Source organism: Macaca fascicularis, chromosome X, assembly GCF_037993035.2.
Source record: "Macaca fascicularis isolate 582-1 chromosome X, T2T-MFA8v1.1".
Classification (NCBI taxonomy): domain Eukaryota; kingdom Metazoa; phylum Chordata; class Mammalia; order Primates; family Cercopithecidae; genus Macaca; species Macaca fascicularis.
The window spans coordinates 115246605-115271290 of record NC_088395.1 but is presented as its reverse complement, the minus strand read 5'-3'; the positions used below and the strand labels follow the sequence as shown (position 1 = coordinate 115271290).

The 24686-nt window shown below is 34.1% G+C and overlaps 1 protein-coding gene across 5 annotated transcripts in view; it reads right to left on the bottom strand.

The window, feature by feature from the left end:
* The window catches only part of COL4A5 (collagen type IV alpha 5 chain), a 264145-nt gene that overhangs the window by 28860 nt on the left and 210599 nt on the right, over positions 1-24686 (bottom strand). For 2 of the 5 annotated variants that reach the window (XM_074029887.1, XM_065538251.2), the window contains 5 exons: positions 19223-19349; positions 10992-11072; positions 9984-10082; positions 9389-9439; positions 8114-8299 (listed from right to left, as the gene is read on the bottom strand). In XM_074029887.1, coding sequence (XP_073885988.1) covers positions 8114-8299; positions 9389-9439; positions 9984-10082; positions 10992-11072; positions 19223-19349 — 544 coding nt within the window. Of the gene's footprint in view, positions 1-5702; positions 5915-6350; positions 6411-7598; positions 7872-8113; positions 8300-9388; positions 9440-9983; positions 10083-10991; positions 11073-19222; positions 19350-24686 lie in introns of those variants that run through there. The other 3 variants (XM_065538253.2, XM_065538254.2, XM_065538252.2) reach the window with 3 other exon arrangements.

The window sequence follows — 24686 nt, the reverse complement described above, 5'->3', positions numbered from 1 at the left end:
TAGAGTTCATTCTTATATATGGACAAAAGGTTGTCTTTTTAATCTAAAATAAAAATCAGACTTTAGTTTCCTTTCCAATACTCTTAAGATTCAGAATCAATGGCAAAATACTAACAAGGCAGAATGACACCATGATTAAGAACACTAGACTTTGGAGCTAGAATGCTGGGTTACAAATCCAGCTCCATTCGTTACTAGCTGTTTGACTTCAGTAAGATTATTAACCTCCTTGGCTTCAATTTTTTCTTCTATAAAATGGAATTAAGAATAGCACCTACTTTAGCAGGTTGTTCCAAGGATTAAATGAGATACCATGTAAAAATTACTTAGCACAGTGCCGGGTACAAACTGTGGAAGGCCTTTTTAAAATTATTATTATTATTTTCTTTATTAGTAAAATTGAAGATAAAAACATATCTTAAAATATAAAACATATCTTAAAAAACATATCTTAAAAAACATATCTTAAAATAAAAAAAACATATCTTAAAAACATATCTTAAAATCTTTTTAATCTTTCAGGTATTTCTATGTAATTTTATAACATAACATGACTCTATCTGGCACATGAGAAAGAGGAAGGAGATTTACAATAGTTCAACAACTGTTTTATCATCAAACAATTTAACTCATATAGTCACCCCAGCCTGGCAACCAGACAACACAGAAATTCCCTTCTCAATCATAACGAAAAGGTTTAGTACATTGTACATTTGAAAAAAAAAAACAAAACGTAACTTCAGTGTTCTAAGTAAACTTGTTAATTTAATCCATAATGTATGATTTGCACTAGAAATTAAGTAGCAAATCAGAAAATTATGAAAAATAAATAAACTGTGAATCAACCTAATAACAATAACAAAGTAAGATGGGAAAAAAGGAAACCTTTTATGACTCTCTACTCCATTTTAAAGGTTATCAGAACACTGTATCATCTGAAATAACCTAAGGCACTGCTCTTTTTGAAATTAAAAAAAAAAATGGGAAATTTGCATGTTAATTCAGACCTGATGTTTAGAGTCCTTCAAATTATGAGTTATTAATTACATAAAGAACATATAAGTTTTATTTTTAATTGTATTCAATAGTATATCTCTGCCATCACTGAAAATAGCCATAAATACACAGATCAGGGCAATCTGAGAAAATAAAATTTTGAGAAAATAAAATCAATATTCAGAGATTACAAATGGGTCATATGCTTGCCTAAATATTTTAATGCAGTCTTGAAGGTAAAAATAAGTGTATTTCCATTTAAAATTCAACATGTCTTTATTATAAACAATTGCAAACACAAAGACCCTAACGTCATTTGAAACTTAATTATAATCAAGTCACATTACCTTCATCAAAATGTTAAAACCCCAGCTTGAGGATAACAGCACTCTTCAATGACTTCTGAATTATAGCAAAAAATTGCATTTCTCTTATCACACACACAAAGCATTAAAAAAAAAAAAAAAAAAAAAAAAAAAAAAAGAATTGACCAGTGAAGAGTCTAACCTTGAAAACCTGGGAAGATCAGAGTTCACCAAAGCCCAAAGATCGATGTTAGCAGTATCAGACATCACACAGTACAAAATAAGATTATGAGTTAGAAGTGGTTCACATTATAGTACAAGTTAAAACAATAACGTTCTTTGCCAGCATTTCTTATACTTACAGCATAATCAGTATGCAAACAGAACCATACAGAATTATAGAGAGCCAAACTTTTTCAAATAGAGCTTATTCTAAAGGATAAGCTGTTGTTCTTTGTTAATCCAGAAAACAGAAAACTCTACTGAAGATATCATGTTAACACTGCTGCTGTGGCTTTCCAAAAATTAGCTTCTCAAAACATTAAAGTTGGCTAGGTAGTACCATTTCACCAACGGCCTTCAAATTCCTTTAGCAAAGGGGTAATTTTGGATTAATGCTGAAGTTTATCTTGGCTCGTGTTATCTTTTAATAAAAACACCAGGTGTCAATTTCTTGATATGCTCAGACTGCTTCAAGAAGATACAGTTGACTTTAAAGGCCTCATTGGCAATAAATATAAAGATCATGGGTGATAGAATAGAAAAATCAAAACACGAATATACAATGACCATTACCAACTGTACTTTTGTTTGTATTTGAAAAGCATTTCATGAAGTCACATTCTGATTTTTTTCATAATTAATCAGGAGGCTTTCTTATTACTATTTATTCAATTATTATTATCATTATTATTTGGAAGGAGTCTCACTGTCACCCAGGCTGGAGTGCAATGGCGTGATCTCAGCTCACTGCAACCTCCACCTTCTGGGTTCTAAGGATTCTCCTGGCTCAGCCACCCGAGTAGTTGGGATTACAGGCACCCACCACCACGCCCAGCTAATTTTCGTATTTTTAGTAGAAACAGGGTCTCACCATATTGGCCAGGCTGATCTTGAATTCCTGACCTCAGGTGATCCAACCACCTTGGCCTCCCAAAGTGCTGGGATTACAGGCATAAGCCACCGTGCCTGGCCTATTATTACTATTATATTATTATTATAGTACTTACAATAAGTTACTTAAAGAGAAAAAGCCAATATATATTTGTACACCATTGAACACAAAAATAAAGATTCAACTTTTCCAAGATATGAAGACTATCAGTGAAAGGGTACTTGAAAATATTTTGGCATGCAATATCCCACCCCAAACCACAGAAAATATCATATTTATTCTATTATTATTCAATGCACATATTAACAGGCTATTCACCATTAAAAGAAGGATCATTAAATAAAAAGATTAAAAGCCTACAAACAGAGCACCCCTTGGTTAGTGTTAATTGACTATAAACACAATTTTCTTTTCTTATAAGTCTTGCTATGATTTATAAGCACCGAATGTTAGCAGAGAGAATAAATCGTGCTAGAGCAATGAATCCTAGGAATTAGAAGACCTAGGATCTATTTTTGACTCTGCTACTTAATAACTATATGACTTTGGGCAATTCAATCTTTCTGAGCATGGTTTTTTACCCGTATAATGGGAATAGTGCTATCTGCCCTAACCTCCCTCACAGGAATGTTTTAAAGATCAGATTCAAGTTTTAAAATACTGGCCTAATGTCTGCCATGTGCAAGGTGCTACAGGAAACACAAAGATGAGCAAGACTCAACTCTGTCCTTAAGATGCTTACAATAAAAGTACATTATATGATGTAAATTGTGGCATGCCATATAAATAGAAAACATTATCATCATCTCCTAATGAAACTTCCAAAGCATTTGATACTTTGAAATTCAGAAAGCTAAATATTGGCTTCTGTTTGTTTAAATTGTTTCTAAATCACAGACAGCAAATTAACTCAAGACAATACTTAGAGCAGAGTCTGGCCACAAAATTAGATAAATAAATTAGAATTCCCACCTAAGACAATTCAGGGTTTGAGTAAAGACATTTTATATGTGTGTTTGATATAGAGGGACCAATAACAAGAACTCTCAGAAAAATATTTCATTGAAATATGACATTTCAGCCTGAGTAATTAGCATGGAAAACTTTGGATCATATCATAGCAAAACTTTTAAGACTGTATTTTAAAAGGTAACATTTTAATGAGCTATATGCCAAGTCAATTTTTTTTTGTATGAGGCTCACAATCCATTATTTTTCAACTATTTAACAAAGTTAAACTGAAAAAGGAAACAAAACAAAAACCTAAAATATTGTCCATAAGTAGTAATTACTAAAGGCATATTGATGAATTGATTGGTATATTTTAAATTCAGTTTCCACTTCAGGTTGTAGTCTTCAACTATTGCAAAGCAGAAAACATCACAGAGACCAACTTCCAACAACTATGCAATTTAGAGCACATTTGGTAAATAAGAAATTGTTAAATTTCTTTTAAAGGAATGTGGCTACTATTCTTTTTCTTTTTTGAATATATTATAGTAATTCAGAAGAAAGAAATCTCCTAGCTAACAGTAGAGTTTAGCAGTAATCAAAGCAGCAAAATTCTATGTAGGTCAGATAAGGTGGGACTCAACATTACTTCAAAGTACCTCCCTAGTCTTCGCTTTATCTTAGTGACAGTTAAATAGAATGCACTGTCTTACTCTTTTCGATGATATAATTTAAGAAGAACACAAGAAGCAATCTGGTTGATGGAGATGTTGATGGAGCTTTTGAGGTAACAGAAAACAAGAAAGTGGATGTAGTGAACAGTCTGCTCCCTGTAGAACAGACACCTAATTGATCACTGAGGAGCCTTAAGTCAGAGTCCCAGTTATGCCAGTAACTAACAGTATTACCTTGAGTAAGTTTCTTAACCTTTTAAGCCTCAATTTTTTCCTATGTGACAAAGACTCCTTGACCAAACTTTAGACAGGTTCCTCTGAGCCCTCCTCTCAATTAGGCCTCATCCTTGGGCCTACTTTTCGGCCTTCCAAATCCAGTTATATCAATAATACTGCTAAATCGGTTTAAAGACAGTCCCTTCACCCTTGATATCTGATCAAGTTCCTCATCTCCCACCTTTGATGTCTAAATCCTTGGCCTGTTTCTGGCAAAAATCTTGTTGAGCCAGTTTAATAAGAACTCACTCCTCTCTACCCTTGATGCCTCCTCTTAGTAATTTTCTATTACTGGCCCTCTCACTCTGCTCCTTGGCTATAAATAATCACTTTTCTTTGTTGTATTTGAAGTTGAGCTCAGTCTCTCTCCTACTGCAATAGTTTCTACTCTACTGCAATAGTCCTGAATAAAATCTGACTTGTGGATAATTTCTCCTTGACATAGGTAAAACTTAGGTCCCTTCTAGATCTGACATTCTATGGTTCTATGAAATAATGAGTTTGCAGTGGAGTAAGAAACTAGAGAATCAATTCAGGTAGAAACAAATGGCTTCCTAAAAACAATCTTGAAAAATTATGTATTTTAATTGTATAAGATGAAAAAATGTCCTGCCATTCTCAATAGCCAGACATCATGGGGTATACTATTATCTCTTTTAATTCTTTCTTACAAATTTGAAAAGGACTATTTATTTTGAATAACAATAAATACATTCAAATATTTGTGGCTCGTTTTACTGCTAATTAGGTAAACAAACATCTTTCACCAGGAATCAGCAATTTTCCACTGGGTAGCTCTTGGTAGTTGTTCTTTGGTGTGTACTGTTTACATATGTATAATGAAAATAAGATTAAGAACCTTGTAATCTGTGCTGGTTGCATTGGTTTTTTTTTTTTTTTTGAGACAGAGTCTCGCTCTGTAGCCCAGGCTGGTGTGCAGTGGCGCGTTCTTGGCTCACTGCAAGCTCCGCCTCCCAGGTTCACATCATTCTCCTGCCTCAGCCTCCCAAGTAGCTGGGACTACAGGTGCCCGCCACCACGCCCGGCTAATTTTTTTTTTTTGTACTTTTAGTAGAGACGGGGTTTCACTGTGTTAGCCAGGATGGTCTCGATTTCCTGACCCCGTGATCTGCCCATCTCGGCTTCCCAAAGTGCTGGGATTGCAGGCGTGAGCCACCGCGCCCGGCCTGCACCGATTTTTTTTTTCTCTGTGCCTATTAGTCCCTTTTTTTCTTTTTTTATTTTTAGATGGAGTCTTGCCCAGGCTGGAGTGCAGTGGTGCGATCTCAGCTCACTGCAACCTCCACCTCCAAGGTTCAAGCCATTCTCCTTTCTCAGCCTCCCTAGTAGCTGGGACTACAGGTGCATGCCAACACGTCTGGCTAATTTTTATATTTTTAGTAGAGATGGAGTTTCACCATATTGGTCAGGCTGGTCTTGAATTCCTGATCTCAGGTGATCCGCTCGCCTCGGCCTCCCAAAGTGCTGGGATTACAGGCATGAGCCATGGTGCCTGGCCCTATTAGCCCATTTTTAACAGCAGTAGAATTGAGAACTTTGTAACAACCCAAAATGTGAAGGTGGAATAGTTTGAAAACCTGCAAAAGATATGGCAAGTTAAGAATTACATATTTTCAGGATCTGATAATACATATTATTGTTTAAAAAAAGAATGTCCTTTTGAAGGATAGTTCGATTCGTTTGCATTAACAGATATAAATTAAACATAAGAAACAGACTCCAAAGAAAGGTAAAATATATAAGGCTGTTTTGGGTACTACAGATTTTCAACTGAAAATGACACAAATATATGAATTTTTAAATGTTAAATTAGTTTTCCTAGTTAGGTAATTTTGGGTCTTTCCAATAGACAGAAACACTAGGTTCTACAAGTTCCTGAAAACTTAAAGAGATAAGCCACTATGTAAGAATTGAATTGGCACATATGCTCTTAAAATACATTCAAACACTTGAAAACATTAGGTACAGGTGTGCATATATATATATATATATATATATATATATATATATATATATAAAGTTTCAAACTTCATGCAGTTACTACTTTGGAGTTAAGGAGCTAACCTGTAGGACCTGGATAGGGATCAAAGTTCACCAAGGCCCAATGTCATCATTAACAAAAAGGAAAAATATCAAAACTGTTAGAAATATCAAGAAACTAAAAAGCATTACACTAAATACTTTCAAGTTAAAATGTATTTCAATAAAAGAATACTCTGAAAGTTCATATCCATGCATCTGTATATAAACCAAATTATCACCACTTACTGACAAAACTGAAATGAAAACAGCACACTGTGGCATATTTTTAAAGGCCAAAAGTCATTGCTATCATAATCATTACTTTGAGCTCAGACTAAGAACAATCAATTCTAAGAGCAATGGGGTTTACAACTCAGTTTTAATTTATAATTAAATTGAGAAGTCACAAACACTCATCAGTGTTTCTTCTAACTACTTTTGTTATTATTTCTTTAAAAATGTAATTTGTAAGGCATTTTTGTGACTAATGGCTTCATACCAACAAATTTCAAAGTAATGTTCAACAGTGAGCTCATTACTCATTCATTACTCGTAAAAATGAATAACCACAGTGAAGATTAAAATATAAAAAAGGTAATAGTTTGGTTTATTTTAATTACTGCATGCAAAACCAAGCAAGATACTTGCTTCAGTTCTTTACATCACATGCAAGAGAGTTAACATGGCTGAGGAGATTTTCACTGGTTTTCTTCAATAGTATACAAACATAAAACCTTAAATAATACTTTCCATCAGATTATATCAGATCAGATAAAATTTGGTTTTGAAAATGATCCTCTGAACACAGTATGTTATCCCATTTAATTTATGTGTTTTGAACATCTTATTAAAATGAACTCCAATCACTTTACATTTTACTGTAATATAAATAAAATTTTCATTTTGAAATGCACTTATATAATGTCAGAGATTTTCAAAGAATAAAAGGACATTTACTTCCAAGTTTTCAGTGACCAGAAATATAAAATTTGAATATCAGGCCTCAAAATCTGTTCATAACCTATCACCAGTGACTAGGCTCAGCGACATTAATAAAGGATGAAAACGAGCATTTCCAAAATTAGTAAAATGAAATGACACAGCACAGATACAAAATGAAAAGGTGAACGTTGGATGCAAAACTGAGCAGTGAACACAAGACAAATGAGGTACAGACATGAGGTTGGTATGAAGAGATCACTAGTCAATTTGATCATGCTGTGATGTTGGAGATAAATTTGATTGCCTAGTTCCTACGGAAGATAATTTTTTTTAATTGTGCCTGGTGAGATTTGCTGATCATATGACAGAACCATAGCAATACTTTTGGTATGGACCACAAGCATCTATTGGGTGATCACTAAAATGATTTCTGTGATGACATGCTGAGAAGCTCACATTTAAAAATGCAGATGGCATTTTGCTGACAGGTTAACAGTATAGTTTTACCTTTTAGTAACAAGACTAATAAAGCCACCATTTCCTTTATTCCTCCAAGTTGTTTTACTTCCTCTATATAAATGATAAAATGCATTACTAAAGCAAATTATTAGAACCATGGAAATAGATGGAGTTAGCTATGAACCAAGCTATTTACTTGTAAGAAGTTATTATATTACAAATTTTAGTCTTTTTTTTTAACATCCTACAATGCACTGGAAAAATTCTAAAGTCTTGAAGACTGAATGACCTGCCAGCAAAATGAAATACATGGACTAATAAATAGACCATTCCCCTACCACTCATGGACATACCTGGTCTCCCAGGAGGACCTTGGGGCCCGGGGTTGCCTTTAGGTCCTTCCAGAGCTGGACCCGGAGAACCAGGAGGGCCTGGGGGACCCTGCACACCAGGGAAACCATGAAAGCCTGGTTCGCCCTTTGGACCTGGAAGGCCAGGATTTCCTGGAATTCCAGGTAATCCTCCATCACCCTTTTGGCCTATAAAAGTAAAGTATAATTAGAAGATACATTAAATAATACTGAGTTACAGGCTTGCCTATAAGGTTAGCTATTCACACATATTAAGGCAATTAATGGAATTCACAAGAGTCATTTCCATCTCCTACCAAATCCCAAATCTACCCAGAAAACCATCCTTCCTATTAAATATATGTATTTGTTAGCAGAAGTATTTATTAGAGTATATATACAAATATAGAAATAATAGCTTTCATCCTAAAAGACATCTTTTGTGTTAAGACAGAGCAATGATCACATCACCAATAGCTATGAGGGAAAAAAGTATAAAGTATCTTCAAAAATAGTTTCAAGATGGCTGGAGGAAATTTCTAAAACAAATATTTTGAGTCTAATTTTGAGACTAATGAAAGATAGGCTCTTCAATGGTTGTTATGTGTCCCCGAAGACCATTCTACCCAATATTTATAATCACCATCTAGCAAAATTGTTCTCAACATTTTTTCTCCACCTCTGACACTTTTAAGAGCAATATAACAGTGGCACATTAAAGTAATAATTGCCATGTTGGTATCATGGGAAGGATATCTATCTGACTTTCTAGGAGAGATGTGTATGGTTTGAGAAAAGTCTCCATAAAATGGCCAGTGGCATTTCAGAACATAAACATACATATCTGTATGTACATTCAGTCCTCCTACTATTTGGTGCTTACAGTAAGAGTAAGCACAAAAGAGGGAGCAAATATGCAAAACATATATTAAGACTGAAATTTCAAGAAATATTTTTATTATTAACGTATATTTCTACAGACTTTTCTTATCTTCCTGCAATTTTGCCTTCTTTCTTTATCATTTCCTCAGCATTTATTTATGAATTTAATGAAGAGATATCCACATGTAAATTTCCTTAAGGATACATTTTTATTTAACACAACTCCTTAAACTAAGTTGCTAAATAATAAACGTTTTAACGTTAACACTAGCTTTGAGTTTTCTGGGTTCTTACATGCATTTTATGATAGTAAATGGTGGAGATGGAAAAATAGATGTATTTGGAAATATTCTCATTTTCTTATAGATTGATACAGCATGTTTTATTAAGGTTTACCAGAAAGTCCTGGAAGTCCAGGGGGTCCTGGGTTTCCAAAGCCTGGTTGACCTGTCAGAGTACAAAACAAAACAAAACAAAAATCTCAAGTGGATAATAAAAATTGAAACAAGGCCAAATTATTTTTAGATCATTGAGGTTTTCATTAAGTGCAGCAATGTATATTATATGAAACATGCAGAACATTTATTTCCAACACAGAACTATAATTCTAACATGAGAAAACTATCTAAACATATATTCTATTTGTGATGAATGTTAAATATATCTATATGCTTACAAGAAAAAAAATATAGATAAAATATAGATTGCATAGTAAACCATAGAGAAATTTGCAAAAGCTAGGTAACTTCTTTTTGATATGAAAAATTAGACAAGAAAAGATATGGAGTTTTTCATAGGAAGGAGGCAACTTGATCAAGATACATGAGCTAATATTCTCAGGATGAAGAGGAAGATGGTAACTAGGAAAAGGGGAAAGTGTGTAGTAGCTTAGTAAGAAAGAATATACAATTTCACTGTGGGTAATAAAAAGGCAAGTTAAATTCAACACGGAGAAAATTAGAAAGACAGGAAAAATGAAAAAATACAGCACCTGGTTCACCCTTCTGTCCAGCTGGTCCAGGAATACCATCTTGACCGGGTTTGCCTTTTTCGCCTGGAGGCCCTGGTTGCCCAGGACGACCTCCACCACCTAAAAAATTGAGTACAGCAGGTTACACCCAGTTTTCCAATTTCCAACTCCCTTTTATTTCCATATGCTCCCTTCTTTATCCAAAAGAAACAGGGTGCTTTTGAGACACTCCTTTGGATCACAAAATGTTATAAAAATATGAAGGAGGATAATGAAAATAAGGAATAGTCACTCAGCATCTAAAACCTTTCAGTTATTCATTTTAATACGGTTTCAGAATATCTAAGAGAGTAAGGTGCAAAGGGTGGTGGGGTGAATTATAGGTCTCATATGGGGCCAAGAGAAGTTATTTACTTTAGAAATCAATAAACAAACTTACTATAGCCTGCCATTCTAAAAAAATCAAAGCTTCTATTCTAGGACACTTGAATTAACTCTCCCTGGAAAAACTGGGCCTAGAAAATAAGGTCACATAATGATAATTTTAAGTCCTTTTTTTGAGGGTCTTGCTTTGTCACCCTGGCTGGAGTGCAATGGCGTGATCTTGGCTCACTGCAACCTCCACCCCTTGGGTTCAAGCACTTCTCGTGCCTCAACCTCCTGAGTAGCTGGGATTACAGGAGGTCCCCCCCACCACAACATAGCAGGCTAATATTTTGTATTTTTAATAGAGATGGGATATCACCATGTTGACCAAGCTAGTCTCGAACTCCTGACCCCAAGTGATCCTCCCACCTCGGCCTCCCAAAATGTTGGGATTATAGGCGTGAGCCACCGTGCCCAGCCAATTTTAACTACTTTTTATTAAAAGTTATTCATTCTGTACCTAACACGCAGTGTTAAGTGAATGAACACCATATTTCCTTGTGTTGAAAATGTTCACAGCTAAACAGGATTTGACTTTCCCAAACTGAATATGATATGCATTCGTTTTTTATAAAACAGCAAACTCTTATTTTTCATGCTTACCTACAGGACCAGTTTCTCCTGGAAGGCCAGGGTTCCCAGGAGGGCCACTAATACCTTTTGGTCCAGGAGGGCCTGGGGTTCCTAGAATAAAGAGCTCAATTTAAAAATGAAAGAAAAACTGCATTGCTTTAAAAGCTACAATTCAAACTTACAATTTATAGTGCTAGCACAGAAACAGTGCAGAACAAAAAGAAACCCAAAAGATGCTGGTGTTTGCTGGCTATTTTTAATAATAATTTTATGTTTTTAATTCATTTGTCCTGAAGTTGGCATTATTATATATTTATAAACATAAAAATAACTACCACCATATTATACTGGTAGAATTTGTAGGACTCCATTATATGAACATACCATAATTTAAAAAATCTATTCCTCTTGCTGGTCTTTTGGTTTACTGACAGGTTTTAGTTATTACAATATCCATTTTTCTTTTATAAAAACCTGTTTTATTTCCAGCTTTTATCTATTATAAATAAAGCTGCTATGAGTATTTCTGCACAGGTCTTTTTGTAGACCACTGCCTTAATTTATCTTAGGTGTATAACAAGAAGTGGAATTGCTGGATCAAAGAGTAGCTATATGTTGTGCTTTATTTAAAAACTGCCAAACCATTTCACACTCAGAACAATGTGTGGAAATTCCAGTTGTTCCAGATCCTTGCACAATCTTTGTGATGATATCAGTTGCTGTAATAATAGACATTCTGGTAGGTACGTAGAGCTACCTCATTGTGGTTTTAATTTGCATTTCTCTGATGGCTAATGACACCGATCACCTTTTCATGTGATTACTGGCCACTTGTATATCTTCTTTTGTGAAATATCTGTTCAAAGTTTTCTCAATTTTTCAAAATTGGATAATAGGTCTTGTTATTATTGAGTTATTGAAGTATTTTACATATCCTAGATATCAGTAATTTGTCAGGTATGTTTTGCAGATATTTTCTCCTTGTCTTTGGCTTTCCTATTCATTTTCCTAGCGGTGTCTTCTGATAAAAAGAGTTTAAAAATTTAAATCTAATCTATCAATTTTTTTCTTTTACAGGTACTGCTTTTCGTATCCTAAGAAAATCTGCTTATGCCAAGTCATGGAAATATCTATCTAAGTTTTCCTCTAAAAGCTTTATGGTTTTAGCTTTTATGTTCAGGCTAAGATCCAATTAAAAACAATTTTTTTCTGTTCATGTAATGTATGAATTAAGTTTCACTTTTTCCCCATATGAATATCTAGATGTTTCAAGGCCATTTGTTGAAAAGAATTTGCTTTCTCTAAAAAGTTTATTTGATACCTTTATCAAAAGTCGATATACTGTATATTAGTCTTTTTTATCCTCCATATTCTGTTTCATTGATCTATTTCTCAATCCTTATCAAGTACCACACATTCTTTTTTTGTTTTGTTTCGTTTTTGTGATAGAGTCTCGCTCTGTTGCCCAGGCTGGATTACAGTGGCGCGATCTCGGCTCACTGCAACCCCCGGGTTCAAGCAATTCTCTTGCCTCAGCTTCCCAAGTAGCTGGGATTACAGGCGCATGCCACCATGCCCAGCTAATTTCTGTATTTTTAGTAGAGACAGAGTTTCACCATATTGGCCAGGCCAGTCTTGAACTTCTGACCTCGTGATCTGTCCGACTCAGCCTCACAAAGTGCTGGGATTACAGGCGTGAGCCACCGAGCCCAGCCTTGTTTTTAATATTGTTTTGCATATTCTATGTCCCTTTCATTTCCATACACATTTTAGAAACCATTTGTCAACTGTTACCAAATAAAGGTTGTTGGGTTATTAACTGGAATCACTTTGAATCCACGAATGACTTTAGAGGCAAGTGGTATCTTTTTTTTTTGTTTTAAGTTCTGGGGTACATGTGCAGGATGTGCAGGTTTGTTACACAGGTAAACATGTGTCATGGTGGTTTGCTGTACGTATCAAACCATCACCTAAGAATTAAGCCCAGCATGCCTTAGCTATTTTTCCTGATGTTCTCCCTCCCACTGACCCACACACCCTGCTCCACAGGCCACACTGTGTTTTGTTCCCCTTCCTGTGTCCATGTGTTCTCATTATTCAGCTCCCACATATCAGTGAGAACATGCAGTGTTTGGTTTTCTGTTCCTGAATTAGTTTACTAAGGATAATGGCTTCCTAACAATTTTGATCTTCCATTCCATAAGTATGATCTATCTCTTCATTTATTTTGGTATTTAAAAGTTTATCATAGCAGGTTTTATAGTTTTCAGTGAATATACCAAGAAAATATTTTCTTAAATTTATCCCTAAACACTTCTGAGGCAAGCTAAGATAGAATAAGCCCACTACAGCCTTTTTTTCCTCACTGATTATAATTAAAAACTTGACAGAATACAAAAAGGAACTATTCAAAGACCCTAAAATAAATACTAACGAGCATATTGAGGAGGGAAGTAAAAACTTAAATAATGACCAAAAGGGTAGTGCATTAGTTTTCTCTTGCTATGTAACAAATTAACCCAAAGTTAATGACTTAAAACAATACCCATTTATTATCTCACCATTTCTGTAGGTAATATTCTGGACACAGCTGAGCTGGATTCTCTCCTTAGCAATATTACTATGTCTATGGCATCACTAGGTGATAAAAGCCTTGTAGTATAGTTTGAAGTCAGGTAGCGTGATGCTTCCAGCTTTGTTCTTTTTGCTTAGGATTGTCTTGGCTATGCAGGCTCTTTATTGGTTCCATATGAAATTTAAACTAGTTTTCTCTAATTCTGTGAAGAAAGTCGGTGGTAGCTTGATGGGAATAGCATTGAATCTATAAATTACTTTGGGCAGTATGGCCATTTTCACGATATTGATTCTTTCTACCCATGAGCATGGAATGTTTTTCCATTTGTTTGTGTCCTCTCTTATCTCCTTGAGGAGTAGTTTGTAGTTCCCTTTGAAGAGGTCCTTCACATCCCTTGTAAGTTGTATTCCTAGGTATTTTATTCTCTTTGTAGCAATTGTGAATGGGAGTTCACTCATAATTTGGCTCTCTATTATTGGTGTATAGGAATGCTTGTGATTTTTGCACATTGATTTTGTATCCCAAGACTTTGCTGAAGTTGTTTATCAGCTTAAGGAGATTGGTTTTTGACTAAATAACCAGGGGCCAGAAATCTTGGGGTGGAGATCGTAGAATTCTGTCTACTATGTAACTCAGTAACAAATGCAAGCACAATGGAAATGTTTTCTAATGAATGACAGCTAAGACAATTTGTTGCCAACAGACTTCACTATAAGAAATACTAAATGAAATTTTTTTAAAGGAAATTACCCCAGAAAAACCACACATTATGAATAAAGCCCATATGCCAAGTCCAAGGGATACATGTAAGACAAAGGGCATTGGAAGTAGCCTTGCTATAACAGAATCTAAAACTCCATCACTGCAGGATCAAGTTGATACCAGGAATTGAACTGCCAGGTAGAACAATATTCAGTATTCTTCAAGAAATTTAATAGAATCCAGAATCTTTATACTATACTATCCACATCATTCAGTATACAATAAAAATTAGCAGATTGGAGGAAGCTTGAATATGTGGTACTTATTCAAGAAAAACAAAACTACCAATAGAAATAGACACATGGATATCTGAAAATTTGGACTAAGCTGAAAAGATCTTTAAAACAGCTATAATAAATATGTTAAATAATCTATAGGCAAAAATGTATATAATGAGTAAAAAATAGGGAATTTCTGGAAAAATATGATAACTCTTAAAAGAACCAAATGGAAATTAAAAATTTTGTGGCGATTAACAGACTATTGAACACATGAAAAATCAGTAAATTTGAAGGTAATGAATAAAAACCATCCAAATTAAAGCCGAGAGAATAAAAATGGAAAATATAGTTAGACCCTCAGTGACCTGTGATACAGTATCAAGTGATCTAATATGCATTCCAAAAGAAGAGGAGAAAATATGACTGAAGAAATACAGTTATGTGTCACTTAACTGGAGTATGTTTTAAGAAATGAGTTGTTGGGCGATTTTGTCATCGTGTGAACGTATAAAGTATATTTACACAAACTTAGATGGTATGACCTACTATACATCTAGGTCGTATAGTAGAGCCTATTGCTCCCGGGCTACAAACCTATATAGCATGTAACTGTACTGCATCCTGTAGGCAATTATAACACAATGGTAAGTATTTGTATATCTAAACCTAGAAACGGTACAGTAAAAATACATTATAAATGTGATACAATGTTACTATGGCTATGACATCACTAGGTGATAGGAAATTTTCAGTTCCATGACAATCATATGGGACCACCACCATATACGTAGTTTGTTGTTGACCAAAATGTTGTTATGTGACACATGACTATATATGAGGAAACGACAGCTGAGATTTTCCAAAGTTATTAAAAAATAACAACCCTACAGATTCAGGAATATCAATAGAGGGCAAAATAAATACAACCATAACTAACCACAACAAAAATAAACTATCGAAAACCAACTACAGAGAGAAAATCTCAAATATATCCAGAGAAAAGCCAGACATAATATAAAGGAGCAAAACATTAAAAATAATTGATGTGTTATTATCAGGAAAAATGGAGACCAAAAGGTAGTGGAAGAAACATTTAAAGTGCTGAAGGCAACAAATATCAAAAATGGGTTTCTATATCCAGTGAAAAATGTATTTAAAATGAAACTAAAACAAACATATTTGCAGATAAATTAAAGGTGAGAGAATTTGTCACCAGCAAAATCATTTTACAATAAATGACAGTGGAAGAACGTCAGGCTTTAGGGAACGATACCAAATAGAAGTCTGCTGCATGGGAGGGTAGAACAGTAGAAATGTAAATATGTTGGTAAATATGAAAATTGGGTTTGTTTCTCATATTAAATTCTTTAGAAAAGGCTGTTTAAAGCAATAGTAATAGCAATCAATTGTAAAATTTATTACCTATATGATAATCATATAAAATATATGAACACAATCACACAAAAGAACATTATATGTAAATAAAATTATACTGTTGTAAGAATCTTACATTATATGTGAAGTCACATAACATTAATTTAATTCAGAATGTGGTAAATTATGAATGCACACTAAAATCTTTGGAGCAATCATTTAAAAATAGTAGAAACAGGGAGAGCTTAAAAGCCAGTAGAGGTAAAAGCCAATAGAGGAGATAGAATGGAATACCATATCTGATGAACCCAAACAGAACAGGAAACCAGGGACAAAGGAGGAGCATAAAACAAACAGCAATGTGGCAGACTAAAATTCAAACATAACAACATACATTAAATATAAATCGACTAAACACTCAGAATAAATGGGAAAGATTGTTGGACTGGAAAAGAAGCACGATATGAATGTATTTTATCCCTAAGAAACATATTTTAAATAAACAAACACGTAAAAATAAAAATTATATAGAAAAAGTTATACTGTACTACCACTAAGCATCAAGAATCTGATGTATCTATACTGATATCAGACAAAGAAAAATAAAAAAAAAAGAGTATTATGAATATAAAGAGCGTCTTTACATAATGATAAAAAGGTCAACTCTTCAAGAAAACATAAGTTTCCTAAATTTATATATACCTAAAAAAAAAATCTCAAAAGACATACAGCAAAAAATTGACAGAGAAAAAAAGAGAAATAGAAAATTCTACAATCATATTGGAAAATTTAACACCTATCTCTCAGTAATTGATAAAACAATTAGGCAAGAAGTTGGTAAGAATACACAAGATTTTAATAACCCTACCAACGAACTTGACCTAATGGACATTTATAATGCAATACACCAATTGCAGACTACAAATTATTTTCAAGGGTACAAGGAAAATTCACCCAGATAAACCCTAAATTTGGCCATATGATAAGTCTCAATAAGTATTAATAGTTAAATCACACAAAATATGTATTCTGGCCACAATAGAACCAAATTAAAAATTAATAATAGAAAGATATCTGGGAAGCCCCCAAATATTTGTAAGTTGAGCAACACAATTCTAAATAATCTATGGAGAAAAACAGAAATCAACAGGAAAATTAGAAAATATCTTCAACTGAATGATTAAAGGAAAAACGCAAAAGAACAAAATTTGTGGGATTTGGTTTAAGCACTCCTTAGATGGAAATTTAAGTTTTTAAATGCATCTATTAGAAAACACAAAGCTGAAAAATGTATGATTTAAGCTTCCAGGTAAAGAAGCTAGGAAAAGAACAGCAAGATTAAATCCATAGAAGGTAGAAGATAGGAAATAATACAGATATAAGCAGAAATCAGTGGAATAAAAAACAAACGGTAGAGAAAATCACTTACAAAAGTTAATTTTTAACAATTAATAAAGGTTAATGAATGCCTAGGCGGCTTGATCAAAATAAAGAAATAAATTTAAAATTACTTATATCAAAACATTGTTGAAATGCAGACTTCAGTACACATTCTGCAGAAATTAAAGGGACAAAACAAGGATACTATCAACAACTTTCTACCAATGAATTTGACAATTTAGATGAAATGGTCGATTTCCTTGAAAAACACAATTTATTTAAACTGACATAAAAATAAATCATCCGAATAGTAACATAACAAAAACTTCTAATCTGTAATTTAAAAAGGTTTCTACAAAGAAAACTACAGATCCAGATTCCTTAACTGGTGAATTCTATGAAACATTTAAAGAAAAAATCGAGAAAGAGGGAATACTTCCCAGGTCATGAGGCCAGCAAATCCCTATACTTAAACACTGACAAGGACACTATGAGAAAAGAAAATCATAGGCCAATATCTCTCACGGCTGTATATAATTTTTTTAAAAATAGCAAATCCAGTCCAATAATACTTAAAGATAATGTATACAGTATGACCACCTTGGAGTTTATCCCAAGAATACAGGGTTGTTTTTACATAAAATATCAATCAGTGTAATTCACTATATCAAGAGCAAAGGAGAAAAAACACTTATCATCTCTGTACATTGAGAAAAAGAATTTGATAAAACTTACATCCATTCTTTATAAAAGTTCTCATTATAGTAGGAATAGAAAGGGATTTCCTTAATTTAATAAAATATATGTACCAAAACCCTGGCACTAACACTACGTTTAATGGAAAAATAGCAATTATTTGCCCTCTGAGTTTAGAAAAAAGATAATGATGTCGACTATAACCACTTCTATTAAGCACTGCACTACAGGTCCTAACTGGTGCAATTAAGCATGACAAAGAAATAAAAGGTAAAAAGAAATGAAAAAGAAGTAATAAAAATATCTGAGGTGATATTTTATGAAACAAAAAATTATGTAAACTCAGAATTTTAAAAAGTGAAATTGGCAATTTTCTCATATATTATTTCAATATTCAAATGAATCTTTTACATATAATGATGACTGAAAAAAGCCAGACACAAGGATCACTGTATGATTTCATTTATATGAATTTCAATAACATGCAAAACTAACTGATGGTAATAGAAGTCATAGTAGTAGTTACCTCAGGGTTGGGGGGCGTAGGGGCACGGGTAAACTTCATGGGATGAAGAAACTATTTTATATCTTGATACGTATGGTAAATTCAAAGATATATATACTTAGGTAAAAACTCATCTATAGTCTTAAGTGTACTTTACTATATGTACGCTTCACTTCAATAAAAAGGAAAGATTCATTCATCCATGCCACTGTGTAATTCAAAAAACAAACGAAAAATACATTCAACCCTAAACAAGTAGGTACTATAATAATCTAGTTCAGGCTACATAATTGACTATAGTGCTTATCTCTTACTTGAATGACTCAATCCTTGTCATTTGAAGGAACTGTATGATTGTTCTACCAACCGCTACCAGCTGTGTGCCTGGGCATACCTTTCTAAGAGAATCAGCTGCAGGCGGAGGCTTGGAAGTATACATTATCACCTACAAAAATAGCAAGGCTTCTTAAGTGATTTGTGACTAGCAGTCAAAGATTGAAGAATGCTCCACCAAACAGTCTCTCTGTCCACAGGATGTTGTCCTGCTGAGTCAGTAATAATCATCCTCATTTTATATAGAAACAAATTTGGGCAAAGAAAAGGTAAAGAGATAGTTTGAGATTATGTTGCCAGTCAGTATTCGATTGGGAAATAAAATATAAGTCTGCCAAATAAGAAGCTGCTCTGTGATACTGGTTGGAATAGATAAGGAAGGAAAGAAGGAAGCATTTAAGAGAAGAAATTTTACCTGGGAATCCAGGAAGGCCTGGTTGTCCTTTTGCTCCAGGGGTTCCTGGTAATCCAGGCAAACCAGGATCTCCCACAGAACCTTTGATACCAGGGTTCCCTGGGTATCCAGGCAGACCAGGCTCACCCTGAAAACATGAATAAAAAGATAATTTTGAAGTCTCTACATGGCTTAGATTGTATAAGAACATAACATTATTTATAGAGCTTTTATTATATGTCAGGCACTCCAGTAAGTAGTTGATATAAATTGCTTCATTTAATCATCACAACAATCCTGTGAGTTAGTCTTCATTATCTCCATTTATAAATGAGAAAACTGAATCTTGAGAAGCCAAGTGCCTAAGGTTTTTAACTGGGATTCGAACCAGACTACAATCAGCTATGTAGTCAATCAGACTACATAGTTCATACTATTCACACAGTATGTAGATGTATTATGCTAATTAATTCTCATTAATCCTTAACAACCCTATTAGAACGATACTGTTATTATCCCCATGTTATAGTGATGGAGCTAGTAAGTGGTGAAATCCGAATTTGGAGTCAAACAGTCTGACTTCAGAACCTGTGTTTACCATTCCTACTGTGCCATAATGCAATTCATTGCTTCCAGTACACATGTCAACCAAAAGCTATAGTAGGTTCTACTGAAAAAGGTGATTTTCACTGTAACATAAGGAAGTCTATCAATTCTTCAGTGGACATCTAAAATCCCACTTCTGGCTGAGTGTTGTGGCTCTAGCACTTTGGGGAGCTAAGGCTGGAGGATTGAGCCCAGGAGTTTAAGACCAGCCTGGGTAACAAAGGGAGACTCTGTCTCTATAAAAAATTAAAAGATCAGCTAGGTGCAGTGGTGCATGCCTGTAGTCCCAGCTACTCAGGAGGCTGAGGTAGGAGGATGGCTTGAGCCTAGGAGGTCAAGGCTATATTGAGCCGTGATCATGCCACTGCAGGCCAGCCTGGATGACAGAGTGAGACCCTTCCTCTTAACAAGAAAAGAAAAATCCCATTTCTTCCATGAAGCATTCCTGGACAAAGAGAGTTTACCCCAAGAGGTTAGGGTAGGTTCTAACTCTGTCATGTCTACAATGGCTTCATATATGCAAGTCTTAACTCCTTAATTACACTGAAAGTTTATTTTGGGTAAGAGATAATTCACATATGTATAACCATTTTTGCTCAATGAATATTTGCATTACATTTTTTTCCAATAGAGCCTTAGAAGAATTCATACCCACTTTCACAATTAAAACAAGTTTTTCCCAATAACAATGGCAACACATACCTTAACACTAAATCTCTACTGCAGGGCTTACTGCTTTGCTCATGAAGATCATGATCTTTACAATAAAGTGCTAGTGTTCAACATCACCTACTGAATGCTTCCTTCCTCACTTAGTACATACACTTGCAGGTGAGTCAGATCTATTTGTGACTCATGTTTCTGCATTATGGTAATAGCTTTTTAAACTAAAGTCTTTTTTTCCTTACATCCTATTATTTTAAAAAATTAAGAATCTTGGGCTGGGAATAGATATATTTTTTCTGAACCTTGTAAATCAAATATCTAGTTCATTTTGAGGCACATAATAGGTATACAATTAAATTTTGGATTGAATTGGTCCCATCTTAGATGTTTACATGGGAAACCTTTGAATAAACTATCATGATTCTTTTTGTTATTCGTGAACACATTAAATATATGTACCAAAATAAAAAAACAAGAAAAAAATTCCAATATTCTGCTAGTGGTAAATCTGAAAGGCAGAAGGCAAACTCTGGATTATTTATGATACTAAAGTACAATAAATTCTAAAAGTACAGAAATTCTTCCTTATGAATGGTTTTGCAATCCATGGTTTCGGTTACCTGTGTTGTGAAAATATTGAAAATTCCAGAAATAAGTAACTTATAAGTTTTGAATTGCATGTCATTTTGAGTAGCATGATAAAATCTCATGTTGTCCCATTCCATCAGTCTTGAAAACTAAACTACTCCTTTGCCCAGCATATCCACACCATAAACACTACCTGTTTATGAGTCACTTAGTAGCTGTCTGTTACCAGATGGAAAAAAAACACACAGTACATAAAAGGTTAGGTATTATCCACAGGTTCAGGCATCCAATGGGGAGTCTTGGAATGTATCCCCCATGGTAAGGGGTGACTACTCTAAGCCCAATCTCTAAGTTCAGCCAGCACTTGCCCCCAAATACCGTTTCTGTAATCACTCTTATGGTCCTACTCCTTCAAACCAAGTACCTTTTAAAAATAAATTTTATTAGGGCTTCTGAAAAAAACACTGACATTCGCTAGCTTAAGTTTTATCTAGCCTTTTATTATTCACATACATGCAGGGAAAACAATGAGTTTCAAAAAAGGTAAGCAAGAAGAGATAAAGAAGACAGTGCTCAGAAAATCTATAAACTGGACACAAATCTTGCAAATCACTCTGGGAAAGGAAAATTCAAATCTACTTGCACTTCTAGATAGAAGCTATTTGAATGACTCGGACACACAGCTGCAAATATCTACATCTGTTCTAATGTCAAGCTTTGATATAATTCTGAAAATGAAATATCTCATACCTAATAAGTCACATTTACCATTGTGAAACTATCTAATGACTACAGTAACACTGAAAGACAAGCCTGAAACTGCTTTCAAGGTCACTGTGTTGTATCACGTAGAAAAAGGAGTCAATTTGATATCTTCTTTGTTGTTAAGATTCAAATTGTAATTTAATGGTATTTGGATCATAGCCAATCTCTACTATGTCTTAGTAACAGCATCTTCTCCTCCATTCCATACTATAACCTAAAATTCAGAATAAACTTTACAAAATAGAAGACATCTATTGGTAAGAAAGCTAAACACTTTTGTTCTTACACTCCATTGTAAAACTAAAGAAGCATTGCCACTGGGGGAAAAAAAAGACAACAAATGGAAAATATTTGAGGAGAAAGAGTAAATATCATATCTTGCTTTATGGCGAGAAGAATATTACAACAGTAGTCCATCACTTGGAAGTCATGGTCCCCATATAATTGTTAATGTTTTTACAACATTATCTGTAATTGGAGATTAAGGACCATGAATAAAACCATAAATAGGTTCTATTTTAGACCCAGAATATTAACAGAGGGAAATTTAAAAGTGCATGCAGAGATACTTTTTTAAAAACTTTGTTAATCTATATATAAAACCGCACATAATGCATACACACTTATGAGTCTGGATATATGCATATACCCATGATACCATCAGTACAATCAAAGTACTACACATATCCATCACCTCCAAAAATTTCTTCACGTTCTTGTGTGGGGGGGGGGTTGTGGTAAGAGCACTTAACATGAAATCTATCCTCTTAACATATTTTAAGGTGAACAATACTGTACTCTTAACTGTAGGCACCATATTGTATAACAGATCTGTAAAACTTACTCATTGTGCATAACTGAAGCTTTAGATCCATTGAGCAACTATTAACATTTTAATTATCTAGAAAAGGAATTATACAGTAAGACCTTCAAATTTGCATGTTATTTAGTTCTTCCAAGTAGTGAAATATTAAGCTAACAGTAACAAACTGATAAATAATGGCTCAAGGATGCCTGAGCAGGCCAAAGCCACCACATGAAATTCAATAGCAGTATGTCTAAGGTAATGATGAACTTAGAGAAAAAGAATATGAACAAAACTTAAAAGATAATGAGCTCTATACTATCTTTTACCACCCAAGGTAGGCATAATAGCAAATTGCTCCAAACATCAGCCCAATGAGCCGACAAGTGGCTCAAAATATTAAAGAAATATTAAAGAAAAAATGATTCATAAATCATGCTATTCCATACTAGCACAGCATGTGTAGTTCTAGTAATCACAGCACATACAATTACTTAAAATGTGTCCAAAGTTAATTGTGAGGAAAATAACACCCATTTGTTCATCAAATCTCAAGATTCTAGAACTAAAAAACATCCTAAAATAAAGACAGTAATTTAAAGACAACTAAAAACATTACATGTTATTAGTAGAAACTTTGTAGATTTTCAACAATGTGCATTGTTTTAAAATAACTTTATTGAGATATAATTTATATACCATACAATTCATCCACTTAAAGTGTACAATTCAGTGTTTTCAGTATCTTCATAGGATTGTCCAACAATCATCACAATGTAATTTTAGAAAATTTTCCATTTCCCCCTAGAGGAAACTGTACACATCAGCAGTCATTCCTCATTCTCACTCCCTCCAAGCCCTAGCAAAACCTAATCTGCCTTCTCTTTATACAGATTTGCCTATTCTGGACATTTCATATAAATGAAACCATATGATACACGGTTATTTTGTGCCTTGCTTATTTCACTTAGCATAATGTTTTCAAGGTTCACCCATTTTACACCACGTATCAGTACGCCATTTTTTAAAATTGTCAAATGATATTCCATTGCATGGGATAGCACACTTTGGTTTTTGTTTGCTTGTTTTTTACATTTTTCCATAAGTTATTGGGGTACAGGTGGTATTTGGTTACATGAGTAAGTTCTTTAGTGGTGATTTGTGAGATTTTGGTGTACCCATCACCCAAGCAGTATACACTGTACCATATTTGTAGTCTTTTATCCCTTGCCCCTCCTCTCACCCTTCCTCACAAGTCCCCAAAGTCCACTGTATCATTCTTATTCCTTTGCATCCCCAAAGCTTAGCTCCCACACATCAGGGAGAACATACGATGTTTGGTTTTCCATTCCTGAATTACTTCATTAGAATGATAGTCTCCAATCTAATCCAGGTCGCTGCAAATGCTGTTAATTTATTCCTTTTGATGGCTGAGTAGTATTCCATTGTATATATATATACCACAGTTTATCAGTTCTTTGATTGATGGGCATTTGGGTTGGTTCCATGATTTTGCAATTGCGAATTGTGTTACTATAAACATTCGTGTGCAAATATATATATTTTTTTGTATAATGACTTCTTTTCCTCTGAGTAGATACCCAATAGTGGGATTGCTGGATCAAATGGTAGTTCTACTTTCAGTTCTTTAAGAATCTCCACACTATTTTCCAGAGTAGCTGTACTAGTTTACATTCCCACCAGCAGTGTAGAAGTGTTCCCTGATCACCACATCCACACCAAGATCTACTGTTTTTTGATTTTTTGATTATGGCCATTCTTGCAGGAGTAAAGTGGTGTTGTATTGTGGTTTTGATTTGCAGTTCCCTGATCATTAGTGATGTTGAGCATTTTTTCATATGTTTGTTGGCCATTTGTATATCTTCTTTTGAGAATTGTCTATTCATGTCCTTAGCCCACTTTTTGATGGGATTCTTTGTTTTTTTTTTTTTTTTCTTACCGATTTGTTTGAGTTAGTTGTAGATTCTGGATATTAGTCCTTTGTCAGATGTGTAGATTGTGAAGATTTTCTCCCAGTCTATGGGTTGTCTGTTT